The sequence below is a fragment of the Juglans regia genome, chromosome 11 (genome assembly GCF_001411555.2).
Source record: "Juglans regia cultivar Chandler chromosome 11, Walnut 2.0, whole genome shotgun sequence".
Lineage (NCBI taxonomy): Eukaryota > Viridiplantae > Streptophyta > Magnoliopsida > Fagales > Juglandaceae > Juglans > Juglans regia.
Window position 1 is genome coordinate 3,679,549 of NC_049911.1, and position 21,160 is coordinate 3,700,708.

The 21,160-nt window shown below is 36.4% G+C and overlaps 2 protein-coding genes across 11 annotated transcripts; both read right to left on the reverse strand.

The window, feature by feature from the left end:
- Positions 1-624: 624 nt before the first annotated feature.
- LOC108987881 (shaggy-related protein kinase alpha) lies at positions 625-6,051 on the reverse strand. 8 transcript variants are annotated; one of them, XM_035695586.1, is made up of 15 exons: positions 5,860-6,042; positions 5,115-5,150; positions 4,857-5,038; positions 4,641-4,733; positions 4,243-4,302; positions 3,846-4,118; positions 3,280-3,354; positions 3,125-3,181; positions 2,881-3,021; positions 2,743-2,793; positions 2,314-2,409; positions 2,144-2,227; positions 1,399-1,501; positions 1,161-1,289; positions 625-1,075 (listed from the first exon to the last, which is right to left on the reverse strand). In XM_035695586.1, exons 3-14 carry the CDS (start codon positions 4,968-4,970, stop codon positions 1,207-1,209), a joined length of 1,230 nt encoding a protein of 409 aa, XP_035551479.1. In that variant the 5' UTR covers positions 4,971-5,038; positions 5,115-5,150; positions 5,860-6,042; the 3' UTR covers positions 625-1,075; positions 1,161-1,206. The 8 variants fall into 8 exon arrangements, with proteins under 8 accessions (XP_035551479.1, XP_018816476.1, XP_035551480.1 ...); XM_018960931.2 differs by lacking the exon at positions 5,115-5,150 and having other exon boundaries at positions 5,860-6,051; XM_035695587.1 differs by lacking the exon at positions 5,115-5,150 and having other exon boundaries at positions 4,857-4,995.
- Positions 6,052-8,225: 2,174 nt separating this feature from the next.
- On the reverse strand, positions 8,226-19,534 carry LOC108987875 (protein transport protein Sec24-like At3g07100). Of its 3 annotated transcripts, none has more exons than XM_018960920.2 (14): positions 19,426-19,487; positions 17,333-18,428; positions 17,105-17,243; positions 16,424-16,614; positions 15,542-15,649; positions 15,236-15,439; positions 14,822-15,053; positions 13,285-13,434; positions 12,456-12,612; positions 10,980-11,107; positions 10,581-10,903; positions 10,308-10,496; positions 9,243-9,511; positions 8,226-8,296 (listed from the first exon to the last, which is right to left on the reverse strand). In XM_018960920.2, exons 2-13 carry the CDS (start codon positions 18,374-18,376, stop codon positions 9,278-9,280), a joined length of 3,099 nt encoding a protein of 1,032 aa, XP_018816465.1. In that variant the 5' UTR covers positions 18,377-18,428; positions 19,426-19,487; the 3' UTR covers positions 8,226-8,296; positions 9,243-9,277. The 3 variants fall into 3 exon arrangements, with proteins under 3 accessions (XP_018816465.1, XP_018816462.1, XP_018816463.1); XM_018960917.2 differs by lacking the exon at positions 8,226-8,296 and adding an exon at positions 8,356-8,714 and having other exon boundaries at positions 19,426-19,498; XM_018960918.2 differs by lacking the exon at positions 8,226-8,296 and adding an exon at positions 8,461-8,714 and having other exon boundaries at positions 19,331-19,534.
- Positions 19,535-21,160: the final 1,626 nt, after the last annotated feature.

Here is a 21,160-nt window from a genome sequence, read left to right on the forward strand (position 1 = left end):
ATTAGTTTAACTCATTTACATGAAACAGATTGAAATTAGTGTATTTTGTTGACTCATTTCTAATTAATTTTTAAACAGGTCAAAATGTAACGTGACACAACCCTTTATATAAATGAGTCGGGCTAAAATTTGAATGTTTGACCCATTTAACTTAACAGGTTAGGTTTAGATTGACAATATTTAACGGATTTGAATGCGACCTCTACATAAAGTCACATCAGTTTGTGAGTTACTTTTGTGTCTATAACACTAACATATTACACAAGTCATATAAGTTGAAAAAACAAATTTTTATAATTAGTTTTTGAAGCATCTCCCTTTTAGAAACCATCTTTCCACGAATGTAGACTCACTCTTTTTGGATAAATATACCAGCAGAAAAACGAGCTGAATACTGTAAGTTTCAAAAGAACCAAGACTGACTCTGCTTGTTGGGAGGGGTCCCCCCATATATATGCTCTGTGAGAACAGTACCAAACATGCCTGATATCTGAAGGGGACCAAAGCTGATTTTAGTTCGATAATTTCAACCATACATTCAATTATTGAATGGAACACGTCAAACATTGCATTATTCAACCAAGAAAAATAAATTGGTCGTTTTCCAGAGAATGACTAGCAAACTAACAAGATGAGGGTTCCTTCTCATTGGATAAGTACAAGCATTCTGGTTGATGCCATTGAAGGCTTATGCATGAATACCAAATATTTATGTTCTAAGAGTTATGACTCGCACTGCACTGATCTCATCCCACTCACATCTTTCTGTGCTGTCATTAACTCTGTATTTATCTTCTAATACATTATATTCAATGATTCATGAATAATACCGACGGTGCACATTATGCAACGATCGGCGTACATTTAGAATGACCATTGATGAGCTTATAAAGGTATGTGAGCACCAAAAGATGCAAGCAGAAATGGTCTTTTTTCTAGCAATAGGAATACAGCTGGGCATTTAGAAAGTGCTGACTTTTGTCTTCTATGCAAGGTTACAAGCTGACGTGATACAGGAACAGGGTAATAAGAACACCCATTGAGGTTTGGGCACATACGTAGCATATCTCTAAATCTGCTTTTATAAAACAAGGTAATTGAACAAAAGATACATTTAAGAAAAAGAGAACAAATCAGATAAATTGAGCGAACACGGCTACCATATAGGGACGACACTCGTGCGAGTTTGTTGCATTTCACATCAAATCACAAACCAAGAAAGGAACATTGCTTTCTTGCATGCTCTGGGATCAATTTCACCAAAACCTCAACCGGCACTCCTTTCAATTCTGGTTGACAAGCAGCCACGCAGCAGCAAAGTGGGAACACTTGGTAAGACTTTTGCATCGTAATGACAGGTCATAAATTAATATGGATGTTTAAGATGATATATCATACCGTGTGATTTAAAGTTGAATAGTGGTGGAAGGAAACGGCCGTTTGGCAAGCGACTGTTTGGATCACGAAGCTCATCAAAAAATGGATGGATCAAGGCGTCCAACTGCATTGCAATTGAAGCATAATTAGCAAGACCAAAGCTAACAAAACAAAAAGGCATAAAGATATAATTGGATGTCACCCGAGTATGATATTGCAGTTCAAAAACAAGCACAGTGACATAAAAAATGGATCCATAGACAATAAGTTGGGGTCACGGCAAGTTTAGTTGAGTTGAATCGAGTATAGCACCAATGTCAAACATGCTTCCAAAATCAATATAAAGCAGTGACATGGTAATAAGATGATCAGCAAGCCAAGTTTCAAACAGAAATATGCTTGACAAACACATTGGAAGAAACTGTTGGTACAGTTTCCGATTATTCCTTGATACAAATACCCCACAGGCCCTCAGTCTCGCATAAAATTTATCATGCCTTGACTTACCACCTCTTTTTGCTATGAAGTACAAGTGGAGCTGTCTACAATTGTGTTAGGTGAGTAAACCCACCCAAGATGTATCGTCAGGGAAAAAAAGGATCTATATTTCAAAAGTAATCACTTTCATCATACAACAATCATGAACAACCACCGAAAATTTACCAACCATATTTCTAAGTTCGGTAGACAAAAACATTATAAATAGCTTAACGAGGAATGTTCCAAAAGGAAACCGAGCAAGATGGAAGGAAAATAATGTGCTCACAGCTGTGCATCGCAGGTTAGGGGAGTATTGTAGTAGTCTCGAAACCAGATCAACAGCTTCTGGAGGCATACGCTTGTGGAATATCTGATAAAAAATGCCGACAAACATTAAGGTGAAGCATTCTGATTAAAACAAAATACATGAGATCTAGACATTTCCATTCCGAATACCTTGTGCCATGGATGAGCTTTAATCTGAGGGAATTTGAACTCTGTATAGTTGGGGTTCATGCATTTGATTTCTTCCCTTGTCGGAGTGCCCAAAATCTACAACAAAGAAGGATTCATATAAGATACTCTATAACTATGACCCAAACCAAAAAGCTAACACCTTGTTTGGATTATTGTCAATCCAGTAAAGAGTCATACTTAAAGACTCCATTTTATCTTTTTATCTATCAGCTAGATTCTACTCATATAACTTCATACATCAACCCACAATTGATGTCTATCTGAGGCCCATTACATGGCAATAACAAACCCCTTTCTGTTCTAAAAGAACAGAATAATACAAAAGACACGTACAGTGATAAAATAAAATAAAATAAATAATATCAGCAATGCTAGATTGTTACCAAAAATTCACGCTATTACAGTTACCTTTATTATCTCCACAAGCTGGTCGACTCCACTCTCACCAGGAAACAGAGGCTGACAGAATTAAAAGCAAATTTTAAGCTAACCAGGAAAAATTACATGTCCAGAAATACGAAAGAGCTAATATGCATAATCACCCACCTGTCCAAGGAGTAGCTCAGCAAGAACACAGCCAGCAGACCAAATGTCAATAGCTGTAGTATACTCAGTTGCTCCAAATATAAGCTCTGGTGCTCGATAATACCTAGAGCAGATGTAAGAAATATTTGGCTCCCCTTTTACCTGTCAAACATCAAAGAAAAATAAAGATAAGGATTCAAATAGAAAGCCAAGACTACTAAGTTCTAGAAAAATGACATGAATAACATAAACAAAAAGCATATACCAAGACTTTTGCACTTCCGAAGTCACATAATTTAACCTGGTGGGTATGTGGATTCACCTGAATTTAAAAAAAAAAAAAAAAAGTCTTCACTTAGAACAAGCAGTCCCTGAACCACCCTTCCACAGGCATACAAGAATTGTATTAGAAAAACATACCAAAAGATTTTGAGGTTTGATGTCCCTGTGACACACTCCAATGCAGCGATGAATATATGATAATGCCCTAAAGATCTGCAAAACATAAAAATATAGATAAATCTTAGAAAGAACTGGAAAAAAAAGGGACGAACTATGGAAACCACACATGCCCCCCTCCCCCCCTCTTTCCCTCACACACAACAAAAAGAAAGAAGCATGAAAGACCCTTCTTTCAAGAGGGGGGTAGAAAAAAGAAAGAAAGCAGCCAAATAAATCAGTAATAATTAACTACTCTGGTAACAACTCTGAGATTTATACCTTTAAGCTAATCGAAATATATCGAGCAACAAAGATGAGACTAAGGCTAACAGTCCATGGTGTAGAACATTACTTAAGACTCGCTTAACCCTTAAATATATGAAAAATAGATGAAGTAACATTTTACACACAAACCTAATGACCATTAGTCTCCAAAAAAAAAAAAAAATATCACATTTCCAACCTTACAAACTTTTGCAAGATTCTTAAAAGCACAACTTACACCCAAAATCATAAGGAAACCAAATCTTAACAGGTACCATTACCTGGTACGTATAGAGTTTCACATATATTAACGGCATCCTTTGGTTCAATTTGTTGTAGTGCTTGATCACTCGATGAACAGTTTCAGGGACATACTCAAGTACCAGATTAAGGTACAGTTCATCCTTTTCGGTTGTTGAAAAGAAACAATGCTTCAAAGCAACAACATTTGGGTGGTCAAGAAGGCGCATAGTTTGCAGCTCTCGGTTCTTATACCTCTTGTCTTGAAGAACCTTCTTTATAGCCACAGCTTCACCAGTCTCTAAGCACTTTGCCTACATAAACATAAAAACCAGTGCTGTTATGGCATGAAAACTCAGTCCTAATTTATTTTTTTATAAAGGGCTAAAGAAACAAAATATTGCATTCATTTATAGTTTAGATGACATAAATGCTCACTTGAAACACAACTCCAAACGATCCATGTCCGACAATACGCTCAGCCATGTAGCTTATTGTCTGCAAGCACAAAGAAATGTAATAGCATTAAAGAAAATATACATAGACTCTACAAATCAATTGAAGCCCCATTCTCTACCAAGAAAGAAATTGAAGTTGCATTGTATTTTCTAAGAGAAATGGTGAAACCAGTGTAGTTAAAACCAAGACTAACGTACACATACCTAACCCGAAAAGCCAGCCCTAGCTGGATGGCTTGGCTATTCAAGGATATGATAGCACAAAAATGAAATTAACAAAAACAACTACAATAATTCATCGACTTTCATTCAACATAGTGCTCATATGGTCCTATATTACAGAAATATAGGGGAATAGCTTGTAAACCAACCCAATACCTGCTTTGGTTGGCCGTTTCTACCACCAATAGTAGTCACAATTATGTGACCCGTCTCCGTTCCATTACCATCAATAACAGTGGCTTCCATTTCCTACAAAATTATAGGTTCATATGAGTACATAGTAGATGAAATTCAAAAATCAAATAAAATATAGGAAAAGAGGAAGAACAATTAGAAGAAGAATAAAGAAATTCCAAATCATGGACTCCTTACTTTGTCATCCCTGATTTTCATGTCATTCATCTCCTCAGGTAACCGATCAACACCGGCTGTATGACCACTGGGTTCTCTCAAACCAGAAGAAGGTGCGACGTCCACTGAAGCCATTGGTTTAAAAAAGTTTCCTTATTTCCTGATCACGTTATATTTTCAACGTGATGAAACAAATCATTGATCTGTTCAAATTAAAAGGCAATAACAAATTCAGCAACAGAACACTACTAAAGAAAATATAGAACAACACACCTTTACCTTTACCCATCCTCCACAATCCACAGAAAATGCATCCTAAAGTTAAACGAAAAGAAAGTTTTTAGTTGCAAAACCTAAGTTTCTATCCCACTCTTAAAAAAAAAATTTAACCTTCGACACATTTCTAATTTTAACCCATTAAAACACAAGAAAATGATTTCTTTACCATTTCAAGTTATCTCTTAAACCTATATATAAAAATCCAACATGTTCAACAAAGTCAAAGTAGGCAGAGCCTTTTGCGTTGCTCGAAACCGGCGATCTCCACTCAAAACACTAAATCCATAAAAAACATTTCTTGACAAACAAAAAATTGCGTTATAGATTAGACATGAGAATTTAGAGAGAGAGAGAGAGAGATCCGAGATCAATAAGATGAACTCGAAAAGGAGATTTTAACTTACCATACAGAGAACAAGATTTAACAAAAAAGACAGACGCAAGAATTCGGCACTTCATTAATACCATAAATAAATGGAGGGTAAAAAGACCAACAACCTTATCATCAAAGCAATCAAATCCAACCCAAAATTCCTAATCAGAAACTCCAAAAAAGAAAAGAAGAAGCTAATCATAAAGACCCATAGATCCATACCAGCCAAAAGTCCAGCCATAACATAAAAATTAAAAATCGAACTAAAAGTTTTACACAATAAAAACCCAGAACGAAAAACCCACCAAATATATCAAACTGGAAAAAAAAAATTGTTGCCGAGAATAGCAAATCAGATGAAGAAAGCTATACCGGTCGAACCAGAAGTTTCAGACATCAACAAGAGCTCGCTGGACGGGGGAGATTCAAAGGCTTAGATCCAGTGGTTTTGATTTATTTGGGTTGGCTTTCCTCTTGTGGACTTGTGCGTCCGAGAGAGAGAGAGAGAGAGAGCGAGTTGAATGCTTTGCTTTTTTCTGTGGTTGTGTGCTATAATGCGCTGGTAACAGTCAAAGAAGAACCCTAAAAATTAATATTATTAGGCTTTTTTCCCTTTTTCTTTTTTAATTTAATTTTTTTTTAAATAAAAATTTAGTGAATACAAAAACACTTTGTAAGAATGACTCTTTCTTTTTGACCGTTCAAACCTACTTTTTTGAAGTTTTGTGCTCTTTGTTTTTTTGGTTTTTGGAAAAGGTGGGGTTTATATATAATATTTAAATAAATGCATAAAGTAAATTGATTTTGCCAGCTCTGGAAATTGCTCAATGGGCACTCACTTTCCCCAAATAGACCATTTACAAACTACTTTTTTTTTAACCTAAATTTAAACATTTTATTTCTATTTTTTACATCAGCAAATTAAAATTGAAACTGATATTTGTCTTTATCTTATTTTACTATTTAAATGTCTAAAGAAATCTGAGAGTTTTTCAACAAATTATCCACTTTTTGTTAACTAATCCAACAAATTATGCATAATAACTTTGAAATTTGATATAAAATATCTATACAATTTTTTTTAATTTTAAAATAATAATAATATTAAAAAAATAATATTTTATTTAATTCGTCTAAAATCATCTCATCTCATCTTAATATCCAAACAAATCCTTAACGTTATCCATGTAAATTTTTCAAAACTTAATAAATATTATAGTATCGGTTATATATATATATATATATATTCGCTCTACATCTCACATCGAACATAATAAAATTTTAATTTTCACATTTATGTATAATTATTATATAAAGGAAAAGTCTATTTTGCTAAACATACACATTCCAAAAATTTGAATCGACAAAAGGTGATTCTACAGTCTTGCATTAGAACAACGTATTCAATGATCAAACGCTATGATCCAAAGAACTTTTTTATTTTTTTCTAAATAAATATATATATATATATATATATTTAATGAGAAGATCTGAAGAGGCTAACATCTTTAATTATATTATTTAAACTTTAAAACCATGAGAATATGCCAAAGCGCCTTTTGCCGCCTAAATAGTAAAGCCTATTGGGCCCCAACCAAGCCCATCCATTTTGATTTCATAAGATCCAATGATATTACAAAACCACCCTTGGACTTGTACCGGATGGAGTGGAGGTTGGAGGGCAAAGTCGAGGCTGTCTTATGTTTAGGTCTTGTTCCATAAATTTTAAAAAATTCGGAAATAACTACCTCCACTAATTCATGTTAGAAAATTAATAGATTTGTACGTGACATAAGTATGCTATGTGTCAGTCTTCGATTGAATTTCGATGTCACGTATCAGCCAATCAAATACTAATATGTGGCATTGGTATGTCACAGACAGTCTTTTTATTAATTTTTTAACATTATTATATAATTATAAGTTTTTTCAAATTTATGTACCAATATTATGAAAAAAGTGCAACAAATTGTTAGGAGGAAGATTTACGTTGTGTTTTGGTAGTTTTTCTCCTAACATATCGATAAGTTTTTTCTAACATGAGATTTACGCTGCTGAAATTAATACACTATTATTTAATATTTTATTATTATTTTTTACTATTTTTTTAATAATATTTATTACTATTTAATATTTTATTATTACTATTTACAGATCATCTAAGATCACCTTACTATCCAATCATAGCTTAATCTGTGATTGTCATATGTACAACAATGAAAGAGAGGCTCCCACTTATTGAAATGTGAAGACATTTGACCACCGTATCCAAGGGTTGTGACCTACCAAGTTGGTCAGTTTTTGTCCAATTTCAACACCTAATCTGGAGGCACCGAAAATCATCGGTCGCTGTCGGACCACCACTATCAATGTTCGAGCAAACTTGACTCAACCATTGGGGTTGAATTTTTTTGTGTTTTGTGTTTGAGGATTGGCTTTTTAGGCCTTCTGGTTTGGTTTATTTTCTTCACTTTTCTGGAGAAAATACACTATGCATCCTCAAATACCACTCATTTCATCAAGTTCACATCATAATTCAATTTTAGACATGTTCTCCCATTAAACATAAAGTCTCGTTTGTTTTCACAACTATTATTATCTCATCTCATCTAATCATTACAATTTTCTCAAAATTTCCATACAAAATAAAATAAGCAATTCAACTTTTTCAAATCCTAAAATAAAAATAATATTAAAAAAATATATTTTAACAATATTTTATTCAACTTTTAACTTTTATCTCAACTCATCTTATCTCATCTGCAAAAGTAGACTGTTTCAAATTGTTCCCTCCATCAGAAATAGATTCCTGTTGATACAGAAGAGATATCACAAGGCTGCTAATATTTCATCAAAATCAAAGTAAAATTAAAATATCCGACCACTTTGTAAGTAAACTGTTCTCCAACGTTTTGCAAACAATCATGGCATGTGGGGGGGTGGGGGGATAAATCAAAATACAACAAAGGGATAGGAAATTTGCTGAAAATAATTATAACGCATACCAAAATTCGCTCAGTTATTCTAAATTGTAAGATTATATCCCTAACCACATCTCCCATAATTATTACATTTCTCTGATCAAAAAACAAATTGTTCAATATTTCTGGTGACCAGTTCATCAAAATAACCTTCAATACTTTGTGAGCAACCCTTGTCTGAATTCGAATTAATCATGATTGTGAACAAAATGTCCCATCGGTTTACAGATGAGATGCAGAACAAGCCTGTTTGATCCATGCAGAATTCAATTGAAGAAATTAGAAAGCAGTAATCTCTTTTTGTAAATAACTGTACTTCTAAAACAAAGAGATGGCTGTCTAAAGTTTTTATCTAGAAACATACTAAACAGCTACTTCTTGCATGGCAGTTCATATATTTTCATCCTCATCCTCTTCCCTTCCTCCCCTCCCAAAAATAGTAAAAAAATAAAATAGCGTAATGTCGACTTTAATCTTGAATGCACTGTGTTGTTCGTTCTACTATGCAAAAAGACGTTATCTGTAATTGATATGTAGAAAGATTGAGATCCTCTCTCCCATTCTTTGTCTGAATTGAATGGTCCGATTTGGAAAGAGATATATAAAAAAATTATACATACATGCAGAGTCCACATGGGTAAACATAAATGTTTGTCTATATCTCTCCAAAATGGACCATCCATCTAGAGAGGATATCAATCGTTGTAGAACATGTTGGACACATGCTGAAGTAGTTCCAAAGTAAATGCCAACATCAGCTTTTGATGTCATTACCTGTATATTGACAGCTTTTGCTGAAACTTATTATATCATGCATTTTGCTGAACTTGCCGGTGTATTTGTAGAAGCCAATCGACATAACCATTACTACCCCCCATCTGGTCCTCAACAAGATTGGAAAGTAAAAGGAAGCCTTCCGTGGGCTGTTCGCCTTGTCTTACAAGATGACACTGCTGATAATATGCACGATCACTTTCTCTAAATTTCTGAAGTGTACTCATCAGCTTCCTCGACATTTGGTTATCACGCTCAATAAGGTTAACCTGATTCTCAAAAGCAGCAACCAAAGTAGTCAATTACAGCTTGATTAAGTTGCAGGTAAAAGAAAAACAAAGTTGCAGGTAAAAGTAAAGTAACTTAGTAACGTCAATAATATTACAAAATGCAAAAAGTTTGCTAGGTACACATTTAAGGGAGTTCATGAAACTGAAGATTATAAAATTAAAACCAATGGCCAAGCACAGCAACCACATCTACAATAACTAAATAAAAACCAGGCACCACTGCTGCATGGAATCAAACCAAGTCACTTGAATAGTGAAAAAGTGAAAAGATGACCTTTTTTTAGGTAATTTGCACGGAGAAATACTCTCGAGTGAATTTCTAGGATTGTAGAAGGATTCCCAAAAGCTGGTCAGCCAAGGATAAAGTGACCTGTTCAGGCTTTTCATAGTTCATAGATAAGCCTTTTGTTCTATAAAAGTTCAGACGTATATAAAAGTCCACGATTACTGCAGAGACTTGGACCAATAAAAAGCTGGTCTCACTATAAACAAAAAAATCAGAACTTTTTATCTTGTTGAAAAGATAGCTGACACACTAGGAATTTTCCAAAACAGCCCCCCAAGGACAGGCATTGGCAAATCAAGTCCACAGCAAATGGAAAGGAACAAGGAAGTTCATAAGCGAGATCGAGGATTTCAGACACAAATATAAACCCATCAAAGTTGCTAAGACAACGGCGCAAGCCACCAGGAGGAGACAACAAATAGTAACAAAGATCACCATCCTTTTTTTTTTTTTTTTTTTGGGGGGGGGGGTTGTGTTGGTGGGAGATACCTTCAATAATTCTGCTGCAAAGTCTGCCCCGAGTAAATTCATAGCTATGTCAGGTGAAAGGGCTCTACCAAACCATATAACAAAGCGAAATCCATCATCATATAAATAAAGACCTCTGGCATCTAAGTTCTCAGCAGCCAGCGGTAACCTTTTCCCAAGGTTTTTCAAGTCATCAACCTGAGCAGATGCCTGCAAATGAGAAACAGAAGTAATTCCAAGAATGTTAAGATCACCATCATCGTCAGTGCATACTTGAGTCCAGTAATTAGTTACCTTCAAAAGATACTCATCAAGTCGAATGAAACTAGGATATAGAAGCTTCAACAATTTTTTAACAGGTAGAGCCATCATCGTGTAACCTGCTGAACAGCGTTCATCAAGTGAAGCATCGGCATACCCTCCACGAAGAGGCTTTGATCTACAAAGTGCTAATCCATACAGAGGCAAAAAACTCAGAGACTCCGGATATATCATCCTGCCTCCCAAGCGATGTTGCACAGCATAGAGATTTCGATATTCTTTAAGGGCTTTAACGATTCTTAGTTGCAGAGAATTTCGTGCATCTTCCAACTTATGGGACAATGTTTTCTCGATTGCTGCAAGCAACATTGATTAATATTAAAAATAAAAACTCGCAACAACATATGACATCCCCAGCTGAAATAACTGTACCTAGCCTGCTAAACAAGGAAACAATGGCACCACAATCAGCCTGGCGATACATCTCTCCTAGATCTGCCACCACTGGTGCAGCTGCTGTGTGTACTCTAATACGCCTTTCTCCACAAGATGCAGTATAACTATTTATGCTTAAGGACAATTCAATCACTCGAAACCTTTATGAACATGTCCAAAAAAACAGTAACTGCAATGCCAAAAGCGAAAGACTCATGGGGAAAAAGGGGGCCACAACAAGAAATATGTTCCAAAGGACATTTAATGAGATAGGGAAGATCATGTCCAAAACAAAATCAACAAGGAAAATTATTCTCATCTCTATCAGAGGAAAATACAACTAAAAAATTCTCTTAAAAATAAAGGAATGTGGCTATCACAAGATGGAGACCATCCAAAATAATGGTCTGCTTAATGACACGAGATTACAATAAATATTTCTGACTCAAAGAATCCCCAAAATGTCTAAAGGCATGAAGATCAACACAAGAATTGTCAAACATATTGGTTTGCTGACATCATAAACTGACAATGCCTTTCTTCTTTCAAAGGATTGTTTATGCAGAATTATGAGGGGGAAGGGAGCTCATCATAATCATTTCAATGGCTATAACAGTCCAACATCTCTATATACTTCTATAATTTTTAAAGCATGAAGCTTGCATCGATTGAAGCCACCTCGTCAACTATCTCATTATGTTATTATCAGATATCAATTAGTAATATAAAACGGCATCAACTACTTTCTTTTTTGGTTTTTGCTAAGTACATCAATCACTTTCTATTTGTGTCATTATCAGAAAAAAAGATTGAACAATATATATCATTAAGGTAAACTTGAAAAGATGAAAAATAATATATTCAATCAGATTGCTAATTTTTACTTAAAATTATAATTATTAAATGAAAATTATATATTTAATTAAAGTATTAATTTCAGTTTATAAATAGTAGTCTTTAAGTTTCATTTGTGTCTTTTTTGTTTTGTCAACTTATACTTTTTAAGTTTTGTAACTAATGGATTCACAAATGATATTGAATTTTAAAAGATGTTTAAGAGTCTATCCACTATGACTCTTGATGACCAGGGTTATTTTGGCATACTATTTAAATAGCTCTTGGACTCTCTTCACTCAAGTAAAGTTTGTGAGATTTATAATTACTGACACAGAAACAAAGAAGAATAAACGGATAAAAGATGAAGGTCATCAACCAAAATTCTGAAAGATCAAAATGCAAACATTGACACCCTTATAAGGTTCAATTTACTGCATAATTCCTCCAGGTACTCCAACTTGGTTACATAGGGTATTTTTCATTTAATAAATTTAACTACTTTGTTCATTGCACAAGCCTACGACTATTTATCTATAATTTATGACAATAAGACTCATCACAAATATAACACTTTCTATGCATGCCTTCATGTACTTTATGTCAGGAACTATATCAGTAATTTCAACCCAAGGATACAGAAGAGCAACTTGGAAGTATACTGTCGGAGTTGTCAGCAATGTCTCTTCAAGAGATAATTGCGCCGCATATGCTTTATCACAATCTACAGCTGGAAGCGCCATTAAATCCGTAGATCTTAGCATAAAGTTGCCATGATAAGATGAAAAACGGACCCCTAGAAGTACAAACAAACTTAATCAGCAACTTATGGAGAAACATAGTAATCAGTCTATAAGTATGAATTATCAGATTTGGATCCCATAGACTAGGAGAGATAGACATAAAGTGGGCCCTACAACATTTAATGCTGCCGAGAAATTCATTCAGGTGGCTGCAAATGATGTATGGCCCACATTATGTATGTGTCTCTCCCCCCACTCTAGGCCCCAGAGTTCGGATAAGAACTCTAGGTGATATGAATCTTGAATTTATCTTCGTAAGGGCAGTGCTTATTGGGGCCACCCTGTCTACATCAAAAGATCATACTATACGCTAACCAAAGCCATTCGAATATATCTACAATTTTGAAAAGAAAAGTGGTACACATCTTCACTTCAAGACAGTACAAGTATGCATGCAAACAGGAAAAGAGAAAATACATTCACTTCCCCAGAAAGGAAAACATCAACTAATACCTTTTTCCTTCATTATTATTCACTTAATAGGCCCATGCACTATTAAAACCATGAGCTATTAAATGCTTTAAATCATTATAGATAATAACTTGTTGATACCTAGAGCTATGAGGTGTATCAATTTTGATAGTTCTGCATGTCTGAATGTATTATGATATGTACCTGAGTATGTGGTAAAATATAGTACAAAGACTGTATCATGAATAGCTCACCTTTTCCACATCTTATCCGCATGACAGCTTCCCACGCAGTTTCCCTAGTGAGGTCTCTGGTTAACTCATTTCTCAACTTCTCTCCATGAATGGCAGATTGGAAGCTTGGATAATAATATACCTGGCCTCCAGTGTATTTTGCAAGAGTTCCTACATTAAAGGATAGTAAAAAATGTATTATTTTTAATGAGGAAAAATAAAAAAATACTTATTTTCAAATATCAAGGTCGTTTATACATTCTAAGTCAAACTACCACAGCATAGGAATTAAGGAAGTTTGTAGATACCTGGGAGATTCTCTAAAGTACAAACAAGCATACTAGCAAAAAGTGCCCAGGGATTATTCGAAAGAAAAGATTTTGAAAGTCACAGTTAACTTTTCCGTTTTTGAATGCTTCCTAAACATTACATAATCATTAATCAGCTTCGTTACTTATAAAAACAAACATAATCAGCTTTTACATGGTCAAAAATTACCAAAAGAGGATTGTGCATTCATATTTAGGACCCAAGATTTGAGTCCACAAGTAGGATTACCAGTATACCCAAAGCGTAAAAACATTTGTGTAACAGTCTAAGACCAAGGAATCAAAGGAATGTTAATGAAATATTTTAATTGCAAGTGTTGTAGTATTCTGATAGTAAAACATCAGATATTAAACTAATTCCACAACTCTCTTTTTCCTTTTGAGTTACAAATTCTCACATAATCAACCTAATGTTTAAAATGTTGAACAATTTAATAGACCAATCAACCATCCTACCTTAATATCAATTGCAGCTTACGTGAACTACATAAAAGGTACTGAAAAAGTTCTGCATGTGCATAATCAAAATCCTCTATAATAATCAAGAGGTGGATATGAGACATATGTAAACTTTGGACATCATATGAAGGAAATCCACAAGCCACATCTGGGCTTATACTCAAAAAATAAGTCAATGTTATAATTGGAGCCCTTCCAATTATCATAAACTGCATTTCTCCCAAGCAATGTGGAATCCCATTTGCCACCATCTCACACTAAATCCAGAAAATTATAATCTACCCTCATAGATCCCTAACATCCTCGTTCGGCCATTTAGTTATAGGTGGCACATCTCTAGTCCCACATTTCTGGTTGGTATTGGCTTTCATAAAATTTGTTTTTGATATGTAAAAAAAAACAATTGGTATTAGAGCAATACCATTGTAACAACCCAAAGAAAGCCCAAGCCACATTCAAGCTTATACTCAAAAGAACCATTACCATTGGAGCCCTTTGGGATCAATATGAATCACAAAAACTTTTTCTTTCTAAGCAACTTGGGATCTCATTCACCACCCTCATACTAAATCTAGGAGTATTGTATGCAAAATATCATAAACCACACTTTCAACATAATTTCTCGTAATGAAGATTTTAACACGTTTGAGGCACATAACATAAGCCAAAGCACCATAAACAAAAGATGGATTTCAAAATTTTCCAATATCAACTTTGACTTTAGTCGCCATAAACAAAAGCACTGAGTAACACAAACCAAAAGCATGTACCTAAAGAGGCTATATCAGTGTACTTGTCACTGAGTGCATATACATTCACTGCTATCTGGTACTTAGTTAATTCAGCAGCCATTTGCTTGTAGAATGGATCTTCAGGCAATCTTAACATGTTTTCTTTATCTGTTCCATAAACACGAAGATCGTCTCCACGCAATTTTAAGCGGCCAACACCAAGAGATGGCAGTGTGTTTTGAAATATTAACAATTTCCCCCCAAGTTGGCTCTGCAGAGAGAGAGAAGGGTAAATGAAGAGTGCTAAACTCAAGTGCGGCAGGGAGGGACAAGGAAATAATCTGACAAACACATAACTCAGGAACTACAAACATTAGCAACAAACTAAGACATAGCTTATATGCATGGGAGAAGTTAAAGTTACAGTGGTGTGCATGGATAAAATTAACACACCATAACCATGAAAGCTGCCTTAAGAGCAGGACCAAAAGCAGATTCCACATTCGCATTGTCATGAAACATGGATGGCAAGCTATCTAGGAACGTTTCTACCACACTTCTGGATTCAGACAAATTGACAAGTAGATCATCTGGCAATGGCACAAATATGTCATCCAAATCTGAGACAACCATCATTTGTGGCTGTGTCAAAGATGACTGCACACACAAAAGAAAATGTACAAAACATTCAGAAAGTAATTTGGCTGAAACGAGAAAATGTTTAAGCCATATCAATCAGTAGTAACACAAGTTGCATGCCTTCATATTATAAAAATGAATTGCACAGTCAAAAGTTGCAAATCCAATTTGTGTTCTGGGGAAGCCAGGCAGCTCATCCAAGCAAGATCTGATTGTTTGGGCCACAATCTGCATAAAAACCAGAGGTCAACATCTATTTAAATTATGCACACACACGTAGAGAGGGAGAGGGAGAGAGAGAGAGATTCCCTATTCACTACTAACATCAAGACCCAAAATTGACAAAGATGTTTACTTGAATTGAAGGATAATCTGCCAGAGAATAATGAAAAATCACCTTACAAAGGAAAGTTTAACAATCACACCACTTCTGCTTTGACGAGATAACTGCAACCCTCATTGTATTGGTGCCATGTAAGAAAACATCCCAAAACTATAAACTCTGGCCAGCCCACTTGCTGTACCAAGTTTTTATAGTGGTAACTACTTGGCTACACAATGGATGTAATCTCCCCCAACCGCACAAGGGGCAAAATCCAACCAATCTGATAAGTTGAAACTAAGACCTTCTCTTGTTTAAAGGGGGTGCACGTGGCTACAAGAGCGAATGGTACCTAATCATGATTCATTATACCATTTACACATGGCATGCGATATACACTCAACCAATATTTCTCCAGATCCAAGAACTACAGTCATTATACTATTATGACCTATTATGACTGCATACTACACACAAATAACTTATATTTTGTATATATCCATGATAATATACTTCTTTTTTATAAGTAACCAACATATATGATCATATACTATAAAATATTAGTCCTAAAACTTCTATAGCTTTATATGAGCTATTATTCACACAAACAAACATGTTTCCATGGTAAAACACAAGATGAGAGTAGCAGCAGAATACGCCATATAACTGGAAGTGCTTACCTCAATCATACCACTTCTCACTGCAGATATAGACACGTCAATGAGGAAAAAATATACTGGAGGCATAGGAGGTCGCATCATATATTCAGTTGGAGCAACAAATTCCACGCTACCCTTTGTAAGTTCGGGTCGCTGATCCAAATCAATTCTTCTGCCAGAGGCATCCAAATGGGCAAAATACTCACCAGGAACTGAACATGAGAGTCTACATAAATTAGAATTATGCCTCAAAAGAACAATAGAGAGGAGTTCTACAAACCAACCATGATCCACCAAATTAGTGAGAAATTTCAATTGGAAATAAGTAGTGTCTGGCAAAAAGTTTAAACCACACAGCAAGTGAAGTCATAGACCTTGAAATTAAATTGCAGTACTAGTTATCTTGATGTAAAAAAATAACATCGCTTTGGTGCTACTATTCAAACTTCGCAATATTATTCTAAAATTCTAAATCTAAACAAGGAATGGGCAGCTTTGGCTATCGCTTGAATCTCAGAACTTAAAAGATTCAAGACTTCAATTAATTATTTATTTTTTTGCATGCCTCCCCCTAACACTCAAATAACATACCATTTATTTTTATCCAAGTTAGTTAATCAACAACTTCCCCTTTTTTGGATTTTTATGATGGTTTTTTTTGGGGTGGGCAATGGGGGCTATGCCAAGAAAGTTGAAAATTACCATCATTGAGTAGAGAACAGATGTTGCAGCGCCACTTTCTCCCAGAATCTGTGAATGTGACAAATGGATTCACATATGTGCGACATCCTCTACATCGAATAATGCCTGTTGAAGTGAAATTAACTACTGGTACTTCTTCCTGAATAGATAAGAATAGCAATTAAAAAGGTAATCAGAGTATGCTCAATATTGGCCATTTTTTACCATCCTAGGTTTAGAGACACTCACCCCATCAGGAGCTTCCGCAAGTGGACAAATTACGGCTCCAAGAGGCAAATGCCACCTTGAAGCCAAAGACTGGGAACTTGGAATAGCGCTAGTAGTAAGTCGTAGATATCTAGGATCACAATTCGTAGGATACATCTCAGCCAGCAATTTGGGCTCCACATCACCTTCTAATGGCCTTGGAAGTGATTTATAATCAATTCCCGGATCAATTGATCCAGGAACAGACGCAATGGAAAGTGAGCTGAAGTCTTCCATCAAACCTTGGATGGAACCACTAGGGGGTCCAGAGCCAAGATGCTGCATTTGGTCCCTTGACTGCATGCCCAAGGGTGCTGCCACCGGTGGATGTGGAACATAACCTCCTGGTTGAGCAAGATAAGGGAAGGAAGAAGGTGGAGGGGCAGATGATGCATAACCTCCTTGATGAGCGGGAAAAGGAGGCGGTATAGGTGGGGCTTGTGAATCTGCATTAGACTGCATACGGACGTATCCAGGAAATGATGACTGAAAATTTGGTCTGGGAGTTGGAAACATTGAATCTGATGAAGAGTAAGGAGCACTCAAGCTGGGCACTGCAGAATTTACGGTTTGAGGTGGAGATCCCATTGGCACTGGAGGTACTTGTGGCTGTGGACGAAAGGAAACTGGCGGAGTAGGAGGTTGGGCTAGTGGTCGACCAATGGGTGGGGCATACGAAAGGGGTGCTTGAGCTGTTGAGTGAAAAGGTGGTGCTGGGAAACGCTGAAATTGTCCAGCAATGGGTGGAACATTTGATGTTGGTGAAGAAGGCACAGATGGATCACTAAACCTAGCTATTGGTGGAGATCGAAAACCAGAGGCCTGTGATCCAACCACCTGTGTTGACGAAGGCACCATGGGCTGGTGAGCACCTGGTGGAATAGGTCTGAAACCAGAGGCCTCTGATCCAACCACAGGACCTGATGATGAAAAAGGCATCATATTTTGCGGAGGAGCAACAGCGAAAGGTGTAGCAACAGGTCTTGCAGGAGGAAACTGTTGGCGACCAGAATTGTCAGTCCCCATGGAGTTTTATCAATAGCCAATTGGTGTTCTGTTATGGCAACACTCTCATGACCTACACCCATGACAAGAAGCAACACCAGAGTCATGGTGGTTCGCACAGAGAAGCAGCATAAAAAAAATTACGTACATCACCCTTCAAGAAAAATGCAAAACACATCTAAACATGGATTGAAAAACCAACATAGGCAGAGTAGAATGCACAACTCTTATCTTGAGCATCATAGCTGACAATCTTCCCATAAAAAAAAAAAAAAGGAAAGACAATAGAAGTGTCAGAATAGAAGCAGTGTCCACTTCAAGTCAGACTCAAAGAATCAAATAAACAAGGAACACATCTACACCCGTTCCCAAGACGTCAAATTCCAAACTCTTATATTATCAAGTACCTCCTCATCAAGCCATTCTAATATATACATCCAACAAAAAACCAAGCTTATTTGTACACACATAAAGAGACGCATATCTGCAAATCCCGTCCAATTTTTTTAACAATATGCATCATTAAGCAAGCATCATAAAAAACACCAATGATGATTTGGTATTATTGCGTCCTGTAACAAGTGATACCACACACTGATTAAGCGAAGGAGTAACAAGTGATACCACACACTGATTATACCAGTCCCACACCACAAATTGGATCATAATAACTGACAATAAGATCCCCAAGAGAAGAGAAAAAGTAAAGCCATATAGTTCCATAGAGTTCAAAGAACATTAAAACCAAAATTCACAGTGCCCACTAGCCAAAACTGGTCAAATCCGTAAGCAAGTTTTATAGCAAACCAACTGTAATGATCAAAATTGAGATAAATCAATGAAATAAAGAATACCCATTACATTTATGCGCGAAAACAACAAGACTTCAGTTCAAAATTGATAAGCTTGGAAACATATACACGAGTCGCAATTAACTTTGGGCACCGAAAGCGACCAAAACCAAGCAATTCTTACTTTGAAAGATCTCCAGAAAAGCAGAGAGGGCATAGAGAGATCCGCAAGAGATCGAAATCGGCTGGTGAGAGAAAGCGAGAGAGAGAGAGAGTAACCTGTGATGGATCGGAGTAGGAGAGAGTGGGGCAGACGGAGAACGGGAGAAGTACGTGAGACTGCGCGTGCCGTATCGAGTTTTTTTTCTTTTGGACACAAGAAAGCCGAATTGGGGGCTTGGCTTTTAATTTTTCGGTTAATATCAATGGAGTAATTTTAGTCCTTTTCTCGTCACTGTGATGTATTAAATTGAAAATCACAACCAATCAATATTCAACACTTGTCCCTTAGATAAAAAAAATAAAAAAATAAACTATGAGCATCCTTAGCCAGCCCTAGGTGGCATCCACCACTACCGGGTGGCGGCAGTTTTTTTTTTTTTTTAAGATTTTATTTTCTAAAAAAATAATATTTAGAATATAACTAATTTTTTAATATTTTTTTTATTTTTTATTTTTACGGAAAGATTGAAAAATCTCCTCACACTTTGAGGAAATCTGAGTACCCAACGATATTAGAAACCCATACATGCTTTAACAAAAGGATAATGATATATGTTTGATTGCATGGTTGACCGCTCGAATGTTGGAGCAAAAAGTATGGACATTAACAACATGGACAACAGTGGTGTGGCGAAAAATGATAAGCATAGTACGACATAGGCCAAGAGGTCCAGTTTTACGAAATTAACTCCTGCCCATAAAAACAAAATAATGGTAACATCCTTATCTTCTGACCAGGAATCAAATACAGAATACTAATGGAGGAAGATGGGTATAGCTCCAAATTGTCCGGACAGCTTACCTCCCTGCAAACTAAGGGGGCAAGCCGAGTCCGAGGCCGTCTTGTCTCCCCGAGGCGGAGAGTGGGATCAGCCACACGGCTATCCGAAGAATAAATCTATACTAATGGAGGAAGACATGTACAGTTCCAAACTGTCTGAACAGCCTACCTCCCTGCAGACCAAGGAGGCAAGCCAAGCACAAGGTCGCCTTGTCTCCCCTCGGTGGAGAGCGGGATCAGCCTAACGGCTACCCGAATACCTGACCTTGGCCATTAATGCGGCAGAAAGCAACCTGGCCTACTCATCCAACTACGTGGGAAGGGCACGAAAGCGACCGTACAACCAAGTAAAACATGGCAACACAGTGGATGAATAAAAGATTCAGGTAGGGTAAAGCCTAACTAGAAGATCGCAAAAAAAAAAAAAAAAAAAGGAAATTGGCACAAGGAGAATGCTGAGAAACGCCAGTCTTGTCAAACAAAGTCATAAAGGCCTTAGAAGAATGACTACACGATAAAGACAGATGAAAGCGGCGTGAACAAGAAAGTCGACAACCAGTAGGGTCGTTAGGCATAGGCTAAACACTAGTGGGGTGGACCATAAAGCCTTGTAAGGCGAATCCTTGCAGCCAACAAAAGGTACGGTCAACAAAAGGTAATATTATTGATCATTGACAGTCACAACACGTGGTTACAGAGTTAAGGAGAGCAAGGTGTAGCATAAAGCGAGTAAGTGCAGCGGCAACATACAACCAAAATCTCATCAAGTAAAATTACATGAAGGTCCCTAGAGGACGACTACCCAGTAAGGGCGAACGAACACAATGCAAGCAGATGAACGGAAGGCCAGCGGAGTAGTCAGAAATCTTGTGATTTCCTGCGCCAAAGTCCCCCACGCCGGCCACAAACAAACAAACAAACAAAAAAAAAGAGAAAAGAAAAGGAAATGCACGAATGGAAAACATGATAGAGACAAGCAGCCCGGCACGACAAAAGTGCCTAATACTTTCA